Raw genomic sequence first — 23,164 nt, 5'->3', positions numbered from 1 at the left:
ATTGGTATAAAGTGATTTTATTAGCTTGACTAGATGTGCCAATGCGCCTAACTCTTATAGGGCCGCCATAGTCGACACAGGCAAAGGCCTTGATGTAGTCGATGAAGCACATGTAGATATTCTTTTGGTATTTAACTTTTTCCATGGTCCATCGCAGGTTTGCAATATGGTCACGGGTGCCATGTCCTCGCCGGAATCCTGCCTGCGCATCAGGGAGTGCCGCTTCAACTATTGATCTCAGTCTTTCCTGTATAATTTTGAGAAGGATCTTGCTTGCATGCGAAATCAGGGCAATTGTTCAGCAGGTTGAGCAATTCTGAGAGTCGTTTTTTTTTGGTAAAGGGATGAAGACAGATATTTTCCAGATATTTAATCAATCTGATTTTGATGGAGGCAGGGGCGTACCTAAGGGCTCAGGGGCCCGGGTGCAAAAGTTCAGCTCGGGGCCCCCCCTTGGGCCTCCACCCCACACTTCCCCGTACCCATACCTAGATCGTGCTGCATACGTGATCTTGGTGTAATTTATCCAAACATGACGCATTTCCTGAACATGATAATTTGTTTGTAGCCCCGCAGGCCACTCTCACACACCGCTTTGTACCGCTATTAGCGCGGTGTCCCGAGCGCCGTACTAACCGCGGTACAACACTCCCAGAGATTTTAATGAGCTTACTTAAACCTGCGCTCGAACACGGTGTTTCTAACGCTGTGATTTTAGAGAGCTGTCTGTTCTATTTTTGCGTTGTCGTGGTTTTTAACACACCTCCTCACAATGATGGGGGGCATTAAAAAGCGCCGTCAGACGCGGTAACCTGTGTTCAAAAACACTGCTCGAAATCCTGGTAAAAATGCCACGATTTCAAGCTGCGTTTTCTGAACACGTGTCTCTATCTATCTATATACTATCTATCTATCTCATATCTATCTATATACTATTTATCTATCTCATATCTATCTATATACTATTTATCTATCTCATATCTATCTATATACTATTTATCTATCCCAAATCTATCTATATACTATCTATCTCATATCTATCTATATACTATCTATCTCCTATCTATATACTATCTATCTCATATCTATCTATATACTATTTATCTATCCCATATCTATCTATATACTATCTATGTATCCCATATCTATCTATATACTATCTATCTGCTGTCTGTATACTATCTATCTATCTATACACTATCTATCTAATATCTATCTATATACTATCTATGTATCCCATATCTATCTATATACTAGCTATCTATCCCATATCTATCTATATACTAGCTATCTGCTATCTATATACTATCTATGTATCCCATATCTATCTATATACTATCTATGTATCCCATATCTATCTATATACTATCTATGTATCCCATATCTATCTATATACTATCTATGTATCCCATATCTATCTATATACTATCTATGTATCCCATATCTATCTATATACTATCTATGTATCCCATATCTATCTATATACTATCTATGTATCCCATATCTATCTATATACTATCTATGTATCCCATATCTATCTATATACTATCTATGTATCCCATATCTATCTATATACTATCTATGTATCCCATATCTATCTATATACTATCTATGTATCCCATATCTATCTATATACTATCTATGTATCCCATATCTATCTATATACTATCTATGTATCCCATATCTATCTATATACTATCTATGTATCCCATATCTATCTATATACTATCTATGTATCCCATATCTATCTATATACTATCTATGTATCCCATATCTATCTATATACTATCTATGTATCCCATATCTATCTATATACTATCTATGTATCCCATATCTATCTATATACTATCTATGTATCCCATATCTATCTATATACTATCTATGTATCCCATATCTATCTATATACTATCTATGTATCCCATATCTATCTATATACTATCTATGTATCCCATATCTATCTATATACTATCTATGTATCCCATATCTATCTATATACTATCTATGTATCCCATATCTATCTATATACTATCTATGTATCCCATATCTATCTATATACTATCTATGTATCCCATATCTATCTATATACTATCTATGTATCCCATATCTATCTATATACTATCTATGTATCCCATATCTATCTATATACTATCTATGTATCCCATATCTATCTATATACTATCTATGTATCCCATATCTATCTATATACTATCTATGTATCCCATATCTATCTATATACTATCTATGTATCCCATATCTATCTATATACTATCTATGTATCCCATATCTATCTATATACTATCTATGTATCCCATATCTATCTATATACTATCTATGTATCCCATATCTATCTATATACTATCTATGTATCCCATATCTATCTATATACTATCTATGTATCCCATATCTATCTATATACTATCTATGTATCCCATATCTATCTATATACTATCTATGTATCCCATATCTATCTATATACTATCTATGTATCCCATATCTATCTATATACTATCTATGTATCCCATATCTATCTATATACTATCTATGTATCCCATATCTATCTATATACTATCTATGTATCCCATATCTATCTATATACTATCTATGTATCCCATATCTATCTATATACTATCTGCTATCTATATACTATCTGCTATCTATATACTATCTATCTATATACTATCTATCTATATACTATCTATCTATATACTATCTGCTATCTATATACTATCTATCTAATCATCCATCTATCTATCTACTATCTATACACTATCTATCTAATCATCCATCTATCTATCTACTATCTATACACTATCTATCTATATCTTCCATCTATCTATCTACTATCTATACACTATCTATCTATATCTTTACACTATCTATATATACACTATATCTTTACACTATCTATATATACACTATATCTTTACACTATCTATATATACACTATATCTTTACACTATCTATCTCATATTTATCTATATACTATCTATCTGCTATCTATATACCATCTATCTATTCATCCATCTATCTATACACTATCTATCTATATACTATCTATTCATCTATCTATATACTATCTAGCTTTCTCATATGAGATAGATAGCAGATAGATAGTATATAGATAGATGGATGAATAGATAAAAAATAAAATGGATAGAAAAAACAGATAGTATATCGATAGATATGGGATAGATAGATAGATAGATAGTATATATATAGCAGATAGATAGTATATAGATATGGGACAGATAGATAGTATATAGATAGCAGATAGATAGTATATAGATAGATGGATGAATAGATAGATATGGGATAGATAGATAGTATATAGATAGATATGGGATAGATAGATAGTATATAGATAGATAGTATATAGATAGATAGTATATAGATAGATAGTATATAGATAGATAGTATATAGATAGATAGTATATAGATAGATAGTATATAGATAGATAGTATATAGATAGATAGTATATAGATAGCAGAAAGATAGAATATAGATAGTGTGTATGTGTGTGTGTGTGTGTGTGTGTGTGTGTATATGTATATATATATATGTATATATATATATATGTATATATATATATATGTATATATATATGTATATATATATATATGTATATATATATATATGTATATATATATATATGTATATATGTATATATGTATATATGTATATATATATATATATATATACACATACATACGATGGAGGGATGGATAGATAGGGGAGGGATAGATAGGGGAGGGATAGATAGGGGAGGGATAGATAGGGGAGGGATAGATAGGGGAGGGATAGATAGGGGAGGGATAGATAGGGGAGGGAGGGATAGATAGGGGAGGGAGGGATAGATAGGGGAGGGAGGGATAGATAGGGGAGGGAGAGATAGATAGGGGAGGGAGAGATAGATAGGGGAGGGAGAGATAGATAGGGGAGGGAGAGATAGATAGGGGAGGGAGAGATAGATAGGGGAGGGAGAGATAGATAGGGGAGGGAGAGATAGATAGGGGAGAGATAGATAGGGGAGAGATAGATAGGGGAGAGATAGATAGGGGAGAGATAGATAGGGGAGAGATAGATAGGGGAGAGATAGATAGGGGAGAGATAGATAGGGGAGAGATAGATAGGGGAGAGATAGATAGGGGAGAGATAGATAGGGGAGAGATAGATAGGGGAGAGATAGATAGGGGAGAGATAGATAGGGGAGAGATAGATAGGGGAGAGATAGATAGGGGAGAGATAGATAGATAGGGGAGAGATAGATAGATAGGGGAGAGATAGATAGATAGGGGAGAGATAGATAGATAGGGGAGAGATAGATAGATAGGGGAGAGATAGATAGATAGGGGAGAGATAGATAGATAGGGGAGAGATAGATAGATAGATAGGGGAGAGATAGATAGATAGATAGGGGAGAGATAGATAGATAGATAGGGGAGAGATAGATAGATAGATAGGGGAGAGATAGATAGATAGATAGGGGAGAGATAGATAGATAGATAGGGGAGAGATAGATAGATAGATAAAGGAGGGAGACAGACAGACACATTCATATGCACTTATCCCAGGGCCCGGTCCACTTCTTCATGTGACAGCAGCAGCAAGCCAGCAATTCAGAAGCTTCCCGTTCAGCAGGAAGCAGGGGGAGGGGGGAGCACATGATCCCTGTCATGTGACTTCTTCCCTCCTCCCCTGCCGTCCCGCATATTAGGTATTTCAGCCGCACTTAAGCAGTTTAATATATCTCCAAAGGGGGGTGTGTACCCAACAACCAATCAGGTCGCTGGAATCGCTCACTGCTGCTTAAGTGCGGCTGAAATTCCAAATATGCTGCCGGCCCATGTGAGTTCCTCCTCCCTGCTCTGCCGAGCCTTCCTCTCACGCTGGCCGTTCCGGCTGCCGCATGATGAGAATTTTGCTGCAGTCAGAACGGTCAGCGATTAATGCACTAAATGTGCATGTTGGTTATGCAGAGGGCGGCCTCGGGGCCCCCTGAGCGCAGGGGCCGGGTCGCCATGGCGACCCCAGCACCCCCTGACGCTACGCCTATGGATGGAGGTCACTGGGAGATGTCCACATGTGTAGTCGACGTTTGGGTTGCATAAACCATGTGTTTGTTATCCTGACCCGATTTTCTTGGCAGAACTGTACCAGGCGATCACCGGCTTCATTTCTTTTACCAAGCCCAAATCTTCCTTTGATGGTTCATTCTGGCTGGCTGCAGACTTTGCAATTGAAGTCGCCCCTAAATGTAAATGATGTCCTTCTTTGGCACTTCATTTAGAGTTTTCTTGACATCTGTATAAAAATCTTCAATGGTTTCCTTATCAGCATTAGTCGTTGGGGCATAGACCTGTAAGATTGAGATGTACACTGGCTTACTACGTATCCGGATGGTGATGATACGATTGCTGATTGTTCTAAAACGTTCTACTGCCTTCGAGGTTTGCTTGTTTGTAATCGAGGCTACTTCATTCCTCTTGATTTTCCTAGTGTCTGGCATAGTGTAATGTGAAGTCATCGGACTGAAAATATCCATTACCTGTCTAGTGCAATTCGCTAATTCCATGAATATCAATGTTAAGTCTTGGCATTTCACAATGTCCAATTTCCCTAGACTCATGCATGAACATTTCATGTTGCTAGTATGTGAGCTTTGGTACAGTGCAGTCCTTTCCTTTCATCGTGAGGTGCATCAGCAGCTGGGCTTCCTGAGGGCTTTTGCCCCAGTTCTGTCATGAGGAAAACGCTGACTACTTGTACTCAGACCTTGCTCTTCCCCAGTAGCATTTAGAGAATCCATTGGATACCATGTCTGAATCATTTGAGAGCTCTTTCATAGGGTTTTGAAGGCAAGGTTTATACAGGGTACATGGCTGGGTTAATCTAACCTTAGTTTGTAATTGCCCAGCTGACATAAAGAAACAATTCTCATGGTTGGGCCATTAAACATCTATTTGAATACCTATTCTTGGTAAACAAACGTACTTGTCCAGAGCTCTTCTATTAGAATTGGAACTGCATCTCTTTAAATTATTTCCTGTTTGTAACCTTACATATCTAGAAAGGACATAGGGCCAAAGTTAGTAACTTCTAAAAAGTAAAAAAAAAATGGAGCCTAACTTTTCCAGCCTAGAAGCTATACTTTCATGCAGCGCAAGTAGCCCAAATCTCGGCACATTCAAAGGCATTAGAGATTGTCGTCCTTTGGATAGGAAAGATAAATCAGATACTGAAAAGGAAAATAAAATACAAAGCAATGTGGCTTTTATAGCAAAATTTAATGTGCAACATGAGAAAATAAAATTGATCCTCAAGAAACATTGGGGAATTTTAAAGAGTTGTTTTTTTTTTTTTAAGTAACCTTATTCCTGCTATCCCGAAAGTGGTTTTTAGAAGAAATCACACTTTAAAAAATATTTAGTCCCTTCTATTCCAAGTAGTTCTAGAGATTCTAAAAAAATGGGCCTCTTTAATAAGACTGGATCCTTTATATGTGGATCAATGAGATGTAGGTTTTGTGAAAGCATACAGAATGGTGTAACACATGTTCCTACATTCAATGGAGGCCCCCATTTAAAATTGAAAGATCATATGACCTGTAGTTCAAACTGTTATTTATTTAATTGAATGCCCGTGTCCCCTTCATTATGTAGGAAGGACTACAAATAGTTTAAGGACCAGAATGAATCAGCATTGTCACAATATTATTAAAGGCTATCTAAAACATAGTATATCTCGACACTTTACTACGATTCATAATAAAGAAATAACAGGATAGAAAATAATACCTCTAGAAAACAAAGAAAATGGTAATTTTACAAAATTAAAACAAAAAAAATGCATTGGATCTATAGAATGAATAGTTTGATGCCAGGGGGACTTAATGAGGTGTTAGAAAAATATTCAGATGCCATTTAAATTTTTTCTATGTGTTAAAACTAGAGATGAGCGAACGTACTCGGTAAGGCTGATTTCGCAATCGAGCACCGCGATTTTCGAGTACTTCACTACTCGGGTGAAAAGTACTCGGGTGCGCTGTGGGTGAGCTGGGGGTTGCAGAGGGGAGTGGGGGGGAGAGGGAGAGAGAGAGGGCTCCCCCCTGTTCCCCGCTGCTACCCCCCGCTCCACCACGCCCCGCCCCACAGTGCACCCGAGTACTTTTCACCCAAGTAGTGAAGTACTCGAAAATCGCGGTGCTCGATTGCGAAATCGGCCTTACCGAGTACGTTCGCTCATCTCTAGTTAAAACTCATTATTTATAAATATAGAGAGATTAATTATAAAGAGAATAGGGCATTCATTGTAATAAATTATAAAATCCCCTTTTTCCTCCTTAAGGATACAAGTAGTAATTTTATTTTTATTTAGAATTAATTAAGCTGATTTTAAATGATGTATTAAGTAGTTTTTTGTTTTTTTTTTTAAGTATGAGTTATTGAGATAAGATGCATTTATTATTGCTTTTAGATAGACTACAATGGATTGTATATTATCATGCTCATTAAGATTGGCACTAGTTTAGGTTATTTAACTCTTGGAAAACAAGAGGATATTGTTTTGCCTGTTTGTAGAAGGCTGAACCGCAACGCTTGCATTCTGAATCAGAGTATGGAACGCACACACGTGATGCACAGTGACGTGGGCGTACTCTGCCTCATTGTGTCATGATGTAATGACGTCATTTATGGCGGAAGACGTAGAGGCACTTTGCATCATTACGTAGTGACGTCATTTATGGCGGAAGATGTATTATGCATATAAGGAAGGATTTTATCGGATAGGATACTTGAAAAAGGGGCACCACAGCCCCGAAACGTGTTGAATCGGAATTTTATGCAGGTTATATTATGTGTTTATTTTTTAGTTGTGTGTGTTTGTGTAATAAATCAGTGTCCACCAACTTGAGGATATGTGACCTCTGTCTTTGGTGATCTTGAAAGGCTCATCTTTCGGCTAAAGGGGGTCTCCAGGGTGGGGACCTCCCAAAGAAGTAAGTGCTTCTTTGGAAAAGAAAAAATGTATATAAACATATATATTATTTACTTCATCCCTATAAGGAGCGCAGGACCACTAGTTTTTTGTTTCTCTTTTTTCCAAATCTCAGCTTGCAATTGTAGCTTCTTTTCAAATTCCTCACTACTCCATCCTTTATAAGAGCCCTAATGTGGTTTCCCTAAGTAGGCGAATACTTAATTTCTAACTTAAATAAAATAGTGACCCATTCTCTCATGTTATTTTTATAGAGACGGGTACAAACGTATCTCTTGTCTTTGCCCCTACAGCCACTATTACTTGAGGGTGCATTCACATGGATGAGTGTGATATGTGTCCGACAAACTGAAATTAATATCGCACTTGCAAAACAGTGATTTTCTATGGGCGTACGATGCATTTTGCGAGAAAAACATCATGTAGATGCGATTTTTCATGCTTGTGAAAATCTAATTATTTTTTTCCATATGGAAAGATTGAGAAATTGCATCCCACTTGCATGATGCAATTTTTTTTCAACCCATAGGGAATAATGGGCAGTTCTAAAAATGGAATTGCCTGAAAATAGAACATGCAACGATTTTTCTATCTTGAACCATCAGTTCAAGACAAAAATCACTTGTGAATAAACAGATGTAAATTAATGTAGTTTTTCCAGTGCGATATCTGACCATATTGCAATCTGTCAGGTAAAGCGTGTGAAAATCACTTGTGTATGCACCCTGACCTCAGATTTTGGACCTGGCTTCAACCCAAGACATTTCAATGGTGGAATCCAATGAGGTCTTCACTCTTTATTAAAACTGCAACAATAATGAAACTATATCTCCTGGAGGTACTTCAGCAAGATTACATTATTCCACTTAGGAAATACTTATGTTATAAACAAATTCACCCGTTTCTATCCTCTTCTATGTAGATTCCTAAAGACTTAGTAATAGCTTCTTTTGAAATTGCCTGTTTATACTGCTTCTAGAAAAAAAAGATTAATTTCTGTGCGTTGTAGTAAATTCATCCATAGTTTAATCGGGTCTTCCTTTGATGTAAGAATATGAGAGAAAAAAGATCTTGAGACCCCTCCCTGAATCCTATTCTTGGCAAAAAATGTTCGTTAGGCCAAGCACTATGTCCCTTTCTAATTACCTAAAAGATAGAACAGTGGAAAAAGGAGGGGTGCAGCAACCTCCAGAAGAGGTAAGCAAATCCCTTGGTCAGAACTATTTTTTTTCTTTCATGGTAGGTCCAAAGTTTCTATAATGGGTACAGCCAACCCAATTACATGGAGTGGAGTGAATTGGCAGTTAAAAATTGGGTGTACGGAGTAACGTTTTAGAGAAGCACAAATACATGGAAATGTTAGCCAAACTTTTGTTTTATTATCCAACATAAATAAAGGTATTTCAGGGCTTAAACGCACATTCCTTAGTATTTGCCTTATTTTTTGACTAATAGGATAGACGTCCAAGCACTGCTCCATACCCTAGACCAGTGATGGCGAACCTTTTAGAGACCGAGTGCCCAAACTGCAACCCAAAACCCACTTACTGCAAAGTGCCAACACATCAGGGGCTTATCATGACGTACGATCTTACCCTCATTGTTCTAAACGGGACAGGAGAGCTTCAAAATAAACAGCATGCAGATTTTGACTGCTTTTTGGACGCTGAAATACTGCAGAATGTCCTCAGCGGAAATTTCTGTGGAACATTTCCGCATCCAAAAAGCAGGCAAAATCTGCACCCTGTTTATTTTGAAACAGCCCTGCCCATTTCCACCACATGTAAACATACCCCAGAGGTAATGGTGACCCACCGTCCCCCCCGCGGCCCTAGCAACAATAGTGACCACCCCACAGCGGCCCCCCAGTATCACAGTGACCCTCCCGCCATAGCAGCCTCCAGTATCAGTGACACCCCCCCCCCCGCAGCAGCCCCCCAGTATCATAGTGACCCCCACCCGCAGCAGCCCCCCAGTATCAGTGACACCCCCACCCGCAGCGTTCCTCTAGTAGCACAGTGACCCTCCACATTGCCCCCCCCCAATATTAGTGACACCCCACAGCGGCCCTCCAGCATCACAGTGACCCCCCCCCCCCCCACAGCAGTCTCCAGTATCACAGTGACATCCCCCCCCTCGTAGCAGCCCCCCAATACCACAGTGACACCCCCCCCCCCCGCAGCAGCCCCCTTCTATCAGTAACGCCCCCCCCCCTGCAGCGGCCCTCCAGTAGCAGTGACACCCCCCACTCGCAGCGGCCCCACAGTATAACAGTGACACCCCCACAGCGGCCCCACAGTATAACAGTGACACCCCCACAGCGGCCCACCGGTATAACAGTGACACCACCACAGCGACCCCCCGGTTGCACAGTGGCCCCCCATTCCTGCCCAAGACCCACATACCCCCTCCTTCTTGTGGAAGCGACACTCCTCCTCTGTCTGGCGCGCCCTCCAGCAGCACTGATAGCAGGTGCATACTGACGCCAGTGTGCTTCCGGACACCTCCTTCCTTTGCTCTCGTGGAACCAAGTAGAAGACTTCGGGGGAGGATGATTCTGGCTGCACACTGACGTCACAGTGTGGCCAGGATGCATATTAACTTTTTCTTCCCCACTTCTGCCCTAATCAGCAATTCCAGAAACCTGAATGGTTGTTTGGTGAATCCATCAGGTTGCTGGAATTGCTGATTAGGGCAGAAGTGGGGAAGAAAAAAGTTAATATGTGGCTGGGATCAGCGCACATAGCGCTGCTAAGTGAATGCTGGCAGGGGAGCTGCGGCTCCTGCAGGTATTCACTAACGTGGTGAGCAGCTGATGGTGACTCATACCAGCAGGGAGGGCTTTGCGTACTGCAGGTTTGCCACCACTGCCCTAGACGTATGTCCCCAGCAAATACTGAGGAAGTGGTTTTTAGACTTGATATTTAGACTTGTGGTGCTGGATAATAAAACATAAGTTGAACAAATCTTTTCACATTACTATTTCTCTAAACGGTTGCGGCTTACATCCTTTTTTTTTTTAACCGCTAATTGGCTTTCAAGATTGTATCGAATACCTGAAAAGCTAGCAAAATTTTTTCCCTCCTTACCCAAGCTTCTGTTTTGAGCCTGTAGGAAAATGATTCACATTTGGGGATTTTGTCCAACTGTATGAGCTCCTTGGAGTAATCTTAGAAAGTTGATCACCCATATAATCTCTGCTACTAAGTGTACTATAGCAATTCGCTGTAAATCCCCTAATATGCCATTTACTTGAACTTTAGCAAAAATACAGGAATTCCATCAGCTTTGCAAAAATGATTAGTAGCACTGAAGACAAAAGTTGTAAAGTTTGAAACCATGTGGTCCATTTGGTTCCCCCAGCATAATACTGACAATCGGCCTTTGCACATACACCCATGAAGAAACAAAATTTAAGCATTTTTTGTCCCAAAATACAAACATGGGGATTAAAAAAAAGCTCTAAAAAATGTCCAAACAAAAATGGCTTGATCCTGAAGAGGTTAAGCAAGCCAGTTAGATTTCAGATCTGATCCTTCGCACTCTTGATTCAACTTCTCAGGTTGCCATACTGCATATATCTCAGTACTACATCTCATTCATAATTATCTCGGATGAATTCTTGTCGATCACTTTATTTATAGCATAAGTGTATTATACTCCAAGCAACAGTGAAACAACCAGAGATAAGTAAATCAGCTGCAATTCAACATATCCACAAAATGCTGCCAATTGTTCAAGTATTGGACTGCTTCCAAAATTCGGGTTGGTTATTTAATCATGTCATTAATTGCTTTTTTGTATGAGAAACAATACCGAAATTTGTGGACTTCAAATTCCTTCTTAAAGAGATAGCTTGCTTTCGCCCTGAAGATTTAAAGGGGCTATCCAGGATTAGAAAAGCATGGCTGCTTTCTTCTATAATAACTGAGCCATCCAGGGGTTGTGCCTGGTATTTGAACTTCAGTTCCATAAGGGTGAATGGAACTGAGCTGCAATGCCGCACATTCCTGTGGGAAGATGAGGTGCTGTTTTTAAAAGCAAGCATCCTTGTACTAATCAGACATTGTATTTTAAATGCTTAAGGGAAAAAAAATAACAGAATGACATCTGTAAAGAGTTAAGTCACCAGATTAATACTGGTAGGACAAATCCAGACCTTTGATTCAAGCCCACTGGACATCTAGTTCGCAGAGTGAATATCCAAAAGGCCTCTTGTTTCAGCAAGACCAACTCCTATCTGCTTTGTTGTTTACAGATGTAGCATAAAGAATGTCATGCTGTTAGGTGTGAAGTTTTGTTACCTCGTTAGTTCTCTTGTGCATTTAAAGAATGGTTCATCCGTAAAAGAATATGCTATGAATTAGAACTCTGTTTGAAACATTTGCCTCATCATTACTTGCATATCCTAAAGGGAAGACTTTTATGCGAGTACTAAAACTTCTGCTTTTCACTTAATTGCTGGGTAGCCAAAGACCTTGCAAACCCACAGTTTCTGCATACAAATAAAATCTGCCTCAAGTAGGCAAGTTTCCTGAAGTAATGCCATATCGGCTTTCAGTCTCCAATCATTGTGCATTTATGAAGAGAGCAGTTACTTTTACATGCCAAGATTGCACTCCCCTAATGATTCCTGCCCATAACATTTAAATATTTTTAAACATTTTATCAGATTTTTATCAAGGGAAAGGGAGTTTAACCATGCTTCACCAAGTAGGTAGAAGTAGGTTGTATTAATTGGCCACAGCAGGCATTCAGTGGAAAACGAGCCGCTTCCTGCTGGTCCAAGAGGTTTCACTCTGTCTACAGCCTTCTAGATATTCCATTAAAGTACCTATGCAATACAGCTGTTCTGCAGTTGAAAACTTTTTTTGTACAGCATGTTGTCAATTTTCATGAAATTTATCTAAAGGGGTTTTACAATGAATACAAGCGATCCCCACTGATCCTGAGAACGGGGCTTCGGTGCATGCCTGAATGCACGGAACGGCATTCACACATGCGCACTGCTCCATTCATTTCAATGGGTCTACCAGAAATTGCCAAATGCTTGAACTCCATTTCTGGCAGTTCCATTGAAATGAACAGAGCCGCAGCATTCGGATTCAACCACGGTTTCATTCATGCGAGGATGCTCCAGAGCTGTATTCTTGTTGGTAGGGGTTTGAGTGGACTTAACCCCACCGATCAGCAAGGTATCTCCAAACTGGTTAGTAAATAAAAATATTGCTCCTATATACTTGTGTGGTGTTTTTGTTTTTTAACTTTACACAAGAGTATTTAACATCCCACGTTTTTCAGGCTAATATGATACCACACTATTTTTGATGTTCATGGCAAAAAATCTGTTTGGGTGCTCTCACATGCCGTTTTCACCCAGCTTCTTGATGTACAGAGGTTTTGTTCTTTGGTAAATGAATGTTAAAAGTAGATTGTAAAGTCAAGGAAATTATGTTGGATAGATTATATTCTCCTATTTTTTTTTTCTTCCTTTATGAATCTGCTTTTAATTTTGGCTATATAAACTGCATCAGGTTGACGTGTGTGAAAAGGTTCCTTCCGGCGAATTAAAAAAAATAAATAAATTTTATTCAGTCTAAAAAAGGTAAAGACAGAAAGGACACTTATCTGCTTTGTAAGTAATAAACACTGCTAAAAATAGAAGAAAGATGAGTGTTTTAAAGACATTTCTTCTCATTGTCTACACATTTCTGAATTAATGAAGTTGCTAAGCAACACACAGCTACCTTGGGGTTCTACATAAATCAGTCATTTCAAAAAGAATATTCATGCTATGTTGAATATTTCCATCCCATCGAGGATTTTGGAGTTTACATAGTTTATTGCATAATTATTTTTCCTTGTATCCAGCGTGTTAAGTAGCAAAATGCTAATGTGGACTGTCTATTTGTATTCTCATGTAATATAGATATATAGATAGAGATAGATAGATATAGAGATAGATAGATATAGAGATAGATAGATATAGAGATAGATAGATATAGAGATAGATAGATATAGAGATAGATAGATATAGAGATATAGATATATAATACACACACACATATACACCATATTCTCATTGGTATTAAATGGCAAGACCTTGTATACCAGATGTTATACATTCAGAATCCCGATCAGAAATGGTCTTATTAAACAATCTGAAAAAATATTATGAGTTGATGGTTGGTTGACCATAAAAAGGGACCCACCTTGTCTGCAAATGCGCATTCAGGTTTTCACACAGTTGGCACCTGAGACCCTGGAAAGTAGCCTCTATGTAAACCAACCACCGCCACTGTAGACACCAGCTCCATGAATTTATTGTGTTTGCATGCTTGAACCTACTGTGTATTAGAAGAGATACAGACTGAGTTCTATTACGACAAGTTGCAATCTCCCAATCACGTTTTGCTTGTCTCCACGGAAAACGTAACCCTTTGCAATCCAATTTTGGATTCAGGGTTTCCTAGGGGGCTTTCTCTTTCTGCCATTATACAATGGTGCCATCTGCTGGCTAGAGCCAATACTGCAATATGTGACCTGCTGGAGAGGCCCCCAACAACAGAGCAGCCAGTAATCTACAGTAAGAATACCCTGCCGGATGTCTTCTGACATCGGGGCTGTACAGCCTTCAATCGGAATGTCTTTAGACATCAGACAGTGGATGATTGGAAAGGGTTAATAATCACTTATCATGTAGAAGTCTTAAAAGGCTAGAGCGCCTTTCCGCATTTAAATGATGTCCGAAATATGCATTCTTAAATTGCTCATACTTCTCTAGGTTACTGCTTTTAACTGGTGCCTTTACGCTTGCAATCTCACATTGACAATCTATTTTCTTAAAAAGTTCTGTTTGTAATATATTAGCATATAATAACCTTTATATAGTAGCAACCTATTCCGTAGCGCTTTACAAATCAGGGAAAAGATGCACAAAATAAATCCTAACATATAGCATTTGGCATTATGTCCACTTGCACACACGGATACCACTGCTAAATCCTGCAGAGGAAAAGAATGTTTCTTACCTTTCCGGGTCCGGCGTGGGTCTCCTCGGAGCCAGCCAGATCTTCTTTCTTCAGCACGGCAGATGTATCCGGGAGCGTCAGGCGACACGCCCGATGCATGCGCAATGTTCACTTTTTGTTAAATACCCTGCTTTCCCATGGATCCGCGGCACCTCCACACTGACAGCTGCAGGTAGGCTGTGGCGGGGACTGCTTCCATTGACTTCAGTGGAAGCCGTTGTTGCAGGACCCGCAGGAAAATGAAGGATGCTGTGATTTCTTCCTATGCGTGCGACCCTCACGCCGGGGAAAAAAAAAATCACATCCGCAAGCTTTTACTTTACGTGCGGATGCTAGTGCATGCCTGTGGGCGACAAGAGGTTCGGGGACCACGCTCAAATTTTAGAATAAAATCTGCACGTGGACATTGGGCCTTAAACTGGTGCACAGCGTGAACAACAGAGGTGATATGTAAGTACTTTTGAAGCACAGGTTGATGGAGAGGTATGATCATCCAGGGCGACAGTTTGGGGTTTGTTCCTCTGAATTTCAGCATTGTAGGTAACATTGCTGACTATCACTAAAACGCTATGCTCACAAATAAGTTGACATGCAACCTTGTTCATCTGCCAACTACAGCATGATATTTAGATGTTCTCCCTACATATTGGTTAATGGTAGTTATATGCTATTAAACTATATCTTCAATTGCCTGTTGTGTTTTCTTCTTAAGGTGGACCTGTCATATACAGAATGTTAATCTACCCTCCGACACGCCATGCTCTTATAGTTGGTTGCGGATTGCAAATGTTTCAACAGTTGGCTGGCATCAACACTGTAATGTAGGTATTTCACTTCAATTTTTGTTAATTCATTTTTACCAAATTGCTTTAGCTGTAAGATATAAAATAGAGTAGTAATTTTGCTGCGGTGATATTGGCTTTGTCAATGTAGGGGCATCTACAGTTAATTTATACATGATTTTATTTGTATACGTTTAAAGGAAACCTTATCCTTTTGGTTATATATTTATGTATTCTACTTGGATTGAAATGGTTGCTTTTCTTTTTACAGTTCTATTATATTTAACAGTGCACATTTTAACTGCTATTTATTCTAATTTCTATTAACCTACATGCATATCTAAGAGCAGGAGTGCGTTTTTATATATGATTGATAATTATAGATCGTAATTTCTACCCAGTCCTCGGAAAGATGTTAGTGACCCTCTGTCAGGACACAATTTTGTCTTCGGACAGGAGGTGGGGGGGGGGGGTATATTACCTGACGCTCTTCCAATCCACCAGTTCTAGGCCCTACTTTCAGCTGTCCAAGATGGCTGAAGCAATTTTCTGACTTCCCAATGAACATTGTGCATTGCTCTCTGGCCAGCTCTGATCATGTGAGCAACTCTGACCAATTAGAGAACAGGTATAGTGCATTGGTAGTCTAACACTACCAATGCACTTTTGGGGGATTGGGTAGTCTAAAGCTTGTATTGGCCATCTTGGAAGGCCAAAAACAGGACCTAGAAAGAGTGGATTGCAGGATTGGCAGAAAAGAACTTCAGGTGATGTCCCCATCCCCCCCATCCCCCACCTCTCTCCGGTACCAGGACAGAATTTTGTCATGAAACCAGAGGGTCACTTTTTTTTCCTTTCTAAATAAGTTTTTATTAAGCCACTGCTCATGGCTAAATTTTCAATTTACAACAATAAAAAACAAATGACATTAATATGGCTCAAAAATTGGGATACAGCTTCGTAGGTCACATAAAAACCACTGTCGCATGTTTGTGGGACAGGCAGAACTCCGTCTGTGGGATCTGGGAGGGAACCTCCAAGTGGCGTTTCTAGTGCCTATGTACAGTGGATGTTTACTATGTGTTTATAGACCAGGTAAGCCATATTACAAACAATCAGAGTAAGGCTGGCTTCCCACGGCCATGACGGGCTCGGCGCCAGTCACGGCGCCCCCCAGAGACCCCAATACTTACCTCCAGATCCGGCGTCCTCCGTCCCGCATGACGCTTCAGCGCGCATGCGCAATAGAGCACGTGACGCGCCGGCCGCTACAGCGGAAGATAGCGTGATGGACGGCTTCCATTGACTGCAATGGAAGCCGGCCACGCGTACACCCGCGGCAAATAGAGCATGCCGCGGGTAAGGTCGGGTGATTTCACGGTGCGGAATTCCGCGATGGAATTTCGCACCGTGAGCATTGAGCTATTAGGTTCAATAGAACCTAATAGCTGCGGGCAACGCGCGCGGAAATCCGTCCATGGGAAGGAGCCCTAATTAAGTAACATAAGGAATGTATAAAACACATTCCAGGGTAGAGAAAACAAATCAGAGAATATAGAAATATAAGAGAAGAAAAGGAGTGAAAAAGAAAAGTTCCATGGGCCCCCAGACCCTCCATAAAATAGATGTGCTGCTATGGTATTCAAACAGGGGGATTACCTCCAGTTTCTTCCGCCAAGTACCTAAGGGTATCTTGGAAGTGGGTTGATTCTAACCTGTAGCAAGATCGCTTTTTAAATGTCAGACTTTTTTTACAGTGGAGAAGAGCATCCATCCTGGTAAAAGGTTTGGTTGGAATTGGGCAGCAAATAGGTTTTTCCAAAGCAGAAGACACATGTAATTTGTAAAGAGCCAAACTGAGAAATGATGGCATGGCTGAAATTGGGTAGAACCTTGTCTTTATAATATGAAGAATGAAAATTGTATAAAATGGTTGAAATTTTATTAAGGCGAAATGTGAGTGGGTTATTTCATACCTGATTGGACTAAGAATATACAGTCTAATGGTTATAAAAATTAAGAAGTTTGGTTTTGTACAATGGTATAAGGGGGGAGGAAGATCATATATCTAAATGCATCCACACAGGCCTACTCGATCACATCAAATAGAATAATTTGTCAGTTGTACAACACAAAGTTGGATAGACAATAATAACAACCCACCTATAAGCTCTGTTGTAAAGTCTGAGAATATTGATAATTTTTTTTGCCTTACCATTGATGCATAACCCGGAATACAATCCAAAATTGCATAGTGGGTTAAAAAGAAACCTAGGGAAGGAGCCAAGCCTACTACATGTATCCAAAGGCATCATCAACAATACAACAATATATTTATTCAATAAGTTTTATTGAGAAATTTTTCAGATAAAATAAACATTTCAAGAAGGTCGCGCAGGACAACTTGTGCAAAGAAAATTAACATATGTAATAAACACAAAATTCGGGCCAACTCCTACTAAATCTCACTCTTAACTTTTTAGGCTAGGTTCACACGGGGTGGATTTCCAGCGGAATTCCCGCGGTTTGGCTGTACCGAAAAACAGCAGGAATTCCAGCTGGAAAAGTGCAGCAGTTCGGCTGCTGGCATTCCGCTGCAGCTTTCTCTCCCCATAGAGAGGAGCAAGGCCGCAGTGGAGAAAAAGAGACATGCTGCATATTCTAATTCCGCGCTGCAGCACCGGTTCCGCCCGGCTTTGCCGCAACGGATTGGCTGCCCCGTGTGGACGAGATTTTTACAAAATCTCGTCCACATGGCTGGCTAATCCCGGAATTAGTGGCCGCAGCAAAATTCCACGGCAAATCTGCCCCGTGTGACCCTAGCCTTATGGTGTCTATTACCTTAGGATAAGGGTATAGATTAAGTGCCTCAGGTAGTACTTGGCTGGCAATAAGATTTAATCCTATCTTCACCCATATAAGAAAAAAAAAGATAAGCAGAATGAGAAAGTGTGTGGGGTCGGGGGAAGGGGTGATTGAAAAAATAAAACAAGACAAAGAGGGGAGGGAAAGCAGGTAGGTTTAGTATTGTTAAACCTGCTATTCTGATGGCCCACAGATGGGTCCTATATTCATCATGCCTAAGAGAACAAGTCTTGGAGAGAAATGTATCTGCTTCCCTCGCATTTTCCGCACACAATTCCACCATGTGACATCTCTTGTTGCCATTCATACATGGAAGGAACAGGAGTGGTCTGCCAATAGCGTGGTAAGATCACCCTAGCAGCTGCCAGGCAAAATTGTAGTAAACATAAGATATTTATGATGGTTGCACCACAGGATATAATCATTGATGGGTTCTGAAGTACTTAAAGGGAATCTGTCACGTCCCCACAGCATGATAAACCCCGTTATGGTGCTGTTGGGAGTCATTACAGGGGGCTGGGTGATACAGATGGGGCTGTTACAGACATGGTATCAGCATGTGAAGTAATTATGCTTTTGGACTCTGACTTTCATGTGGGTTCCAGCTGTATAAATTTTAATTTCACACTTAACAAAGCAAATATATAGTACTATTTTATTCAGATTATGTTTCCAAAATTAAAATCTCTATCTGTTCCATGAAATTTTACTTAGGAAAGAGACTATCAGCTATTTTGAGCCCTTTAAGCTGATTCCGGGGATGCAAGTTCTGCACTCGCTGTTCCCTAGCTGTCAGCACTGAAAGCCACCACTGAATGCATTGAGTGGCGCACTAAGTCCTTCCATTCTAAGCTCAGCAATGCACTGCAGTGGCCGGTTGGAGAGCGGACACCAGGGGAACTGCGGGGAAGGTAAGTATCCCCCAGGATTCAGCAGGTCAGCTACTTTGATTAAAAGGGGCTGACAGATTTCCTTTTAAATTGACTCCAGCTTCACTACTAGGAAATGAAAATAAGGAACAATAGAATTATCCTAAGAAAAGTCTTTATGTAGTCCTGTGAGTACCTGCAGAGAATGAGACAACTGCTCCCATAAAAGCCTGACTACCAGTGTAAACAGCTTTGTGAATTGCTAATTGTTATCCTCTTACATGTGAGGGTCTAGTCCTCATCTCTCTAGTGTCCCTAGCCTTGACAGACTACATTATGCCACAAGACATCTCTGACTATTAAACGTCTATTTGAGTCTTTCTTAGGTCGTAGAAGTAACGCTGTAGCCCGGACTATGCTTGTTTGTTGTATTGATATATAATCACAAACCATAATCCTACAACCAACCTGTGCTCAATAGAGAACAAGGTAAAAAGGTTAATTGTTTCTATCCTTTAGCTGGTCCTAGATGTAAAGTGAACCTGTCACTATGAGAAGCCTATTAAAATGAAAATATCAGTGCATAATTACATCCATTAAACAGTTTCCATGAAATGCCAAATAGAGAAGCAACAAATTAGCTCTTCCTGGTCACACATTATCGCATGATTCCAATTTGCATTTGAAGTAGTCCGTGACTCCTATTTCTAAAGAATTTTATATCACATGATGCTGTCTAGAGACTCCACAGAGCTAGGAAGCGCTTTCTTTTCAGTTCCTCCTTTTGACACTTTGTGGTGGCATTTACTGCTTACAATTGTATTCATTAGTATATCTCTGCAAGAGTATGTATTGATGTTGTCATAGTGATAGATTCCCTTTAAAGATTATTGCTACACTGGAATCGCACATATACAAACTTTATGGCAGTTTTGCATGCAGTTTTTTGTGTTTCATATTATGTAAGAAATATACAAATGGATTACTGTATTTTTCGCTCTGTAAGACGCACCTAGGTTTTAGAGGAGGAAAGTAAGAAAAATATATTTTGAACAGCCGCATTAAGAACTATTATAACTGTAATTAACAGATGAGCAGAGATTTTTATTTTAGAACAATACACCTCTAGTCATCAGGAAACCCCCAAAACTCCTCACTACTGTCCGAACTTATCAAGCTCAGTGACTCACTATCACTGGTGTCAGCATCTTCATAAAGGATTCCATCCTCAGAACCGCCAAAGCATTACTGAAGGATCCTACAACAGTTTCATCCTTCACAGCCTGCCCCGATGTTTTCACCCACTCGCGTGAACAAATGGCACGTTCGCTCTATAGGACGCACTGACCTTTTCTCCCCACTTTGGGGGAAAGAAAAGTGCGTCTTATAGAGCGAAAAATACGGTATACTTCTACTTCTAGCTGGACCCACTTCTGGTTTGGCTCTAAAAACTGCCCGAGAAACTGCACACATACAGTAAATGCGCATCATTTTTTTTCAGCATTTTTAAAATACATGTAAGAAAACGCTGTGAATTTTTTTTTTTTTATATACATTTTTTTGCAAATATGTTTTTAGTGACCTGTTCCTTTCTTTTTTGTTTTTTAACATTTATTTTTTCCCTGGCATTTTTCAACCCTTTAGAAAACCTATGAGAAAACTGCCAGAAAGACTCCCTACTCTTGCTGCATCTCTAATTGCAATTCCCTTGAATACAATAATATAGGTTGTTGCACATAGTGTGTAAGGCTGAAAAACTCCACATGTCCATCTAGTTTAGCCTATTAACCCCCCCCCCATGTTGATCCAGAGGAAGGCAATAAAAACTCCAAAGAGGTAGAAGCCAATTTTCCTCATTTTAGTGGAAAAAAATCCTTTCCAACTCTAATATAGCAATCAGAATAATTCCTGGATCAACAACCCTTCTAAGTAGTCCGTGACACTGAACTGTAATATTGTTACACTCAAGAAAGACATCCAGACCGCTGTTAAACTCTTTTAGTTAGCCATCACCATGTCCTCAGAGAGATCCACAGCCTCGCTGCTCTTACAGTAAAGAACCCCATTCTATGTCGGTGTAGAAACCTTCTTTCCTCTAGACGTAGAGGACATTCCCTTGTTATAATAACACTCCTGGGTATAATCAGATGATGGGAGAGATCTCTGTATTGTTTCCTGATGTATTTATACATAGTTATTAGGTCGCTCCTCAGCCGTTGTTTTTTTCTTTCTATTTATTATTTTAGTTGCCTGCCTCCGAACCTGTTCAAACGCTGATATGTCCTTCCTGAGTACCAGTGCCCAAAACTGGACACACAATTCAGATGTTATGGTCTGACCAGTGACTTGTAAAGAGGAAGAACAATGTTCTCGTCATGTGCCCCTAGACCTCTTTTGATACACCCCATGATCTTATTTTATTTTGCAGCAGCTGTCTTACACTGGTTGTTCCAGTTAAGCTTACAGTTAACTCTCATACCCAAGTCCTTCTCCATGTCAGTTTTACCCAGTGGTTTCCCATTTAGTGTGTAATGGTGACATGCATTTCCTCTGCCCATGTGCATAACTTAGATTAATTAGTGTTAAACCTCATTTGCCACTTTTATGTTTAAGTCCCCAACTTATCCAGATCAATTTGTATCATCTGTAAATATTGCTATTTTACAGTGCAATCCCTGTACAATTTTGTTAATATATTGAACAAAATGGGGCCCAATGCTGCCCCCTGTGGTTCCCCACTAGTAATGTTGACCCAATCAGAGTATGAACCATTAATGACCACACTCTGCTCTATATCACTGAGCCAGTTACTTACTCAAATAAACATATATTCTCTCCCAAACCAAGCATTCTCATTTTATATACCAACCTTTTAGTTTCAAAAGGTTTTTATTAGAATGGCATAATCTGGAAGCAATATCATTTGTTCAACAATATTCCCCACACAGGGACCTTCAAAGTCACATTTTCAACTGCTAAAGCAGTCAGTTATATATGCAATCCTAATATACATTTTCTTTAATTTTCTTGACTTTAATATGAAATATATTCTATACTTTTGTATTATAAATTTCAACAATCAAACTTGATTGGACTGAACTAAGCTCATCCTACTATTAATTAGCTAAAGACATTCCACAGATTTATAATAAAATATCTATCTTTAACTCGACAACCACGCCGCTCTAGGTCGAAATGAGAGTATGCCGGGATATCTGATATCTACTAGCTCTATCCATGGTCCCCACAGCTGCCCATATCTTTCTTAACTATCTGACCTTATAGCATGTAGCCTTTTAATATAGCATAATCTGCGAGATTCTATTCAACACATCTTGAAAAGAAAGGTGTGACTGTTTCCAACTGGCTGCAATATGCACTCTAGGCGCCATACAGATATGTTGAATCAATTTATGTACCTCATATTTAACCTTTGGCTGACGATCTAAGAGAAACATCGATGGAGATTTTTGCAATGAACTTATAAAATGTCCACGGAGTAGTCTATGCACCAAAGCCTAGCCACCTCAGGACAGGTCCACCAAATATGTAGCTAAGTTTCCATCTTGGCACACCCCCTGAAGCGCCAGGGGCGATGATGTTGGGTAAAATTTGTTTAGT

General features: G+C 39.6%; 1 protein-coding gene across 2 annotated transcripts in view; it reads left to right on the top strand.

Moving 5' to 3' along the window:
• SLC2A13 (solute carrier family 2 member 13) overlaps nucleotides 1-23,164 on the top strand; it is a 167,032-nt gene that overhangs the window by 86,468 nt on the left and 57,400 nt on the right. For both annotated transcript variants that reach the window (XM_066591914.1, XM_066591913.1), the window contains exon 4: nucleotides 15,740-15,848. In XM_066591914.1, the coding sequence (XP_066448011.1) occupies nucleotides 15,740-15,848 (109 nt within the window). The remainder of the gene's footprint in view (nucleotides 1-15,739; nucleotides 15,849-23,164) is intronic.

The sequence above is a fragment of the Eleutherodactylus coqui genome, chromosome 2 (genome assembly GCF_035609145.1).
Source record: "Eleutherodactylus coqui strain aEleCoq1 chromosome 2, aEleCoq1.hap1, whole genome shotgun sequence".
Taxonomy (NCBI): Eukaryota; Metazoa; Chordata; class Amphibia; order Anura; family Eleutherodactylidae; genus Eleutherodactylus; species Eleutherodactylus coqui.
Note: the sequence above shows the minus strand (reverse complement) of the source record. Positions and strands in the feature narration are given on the sequence as shown.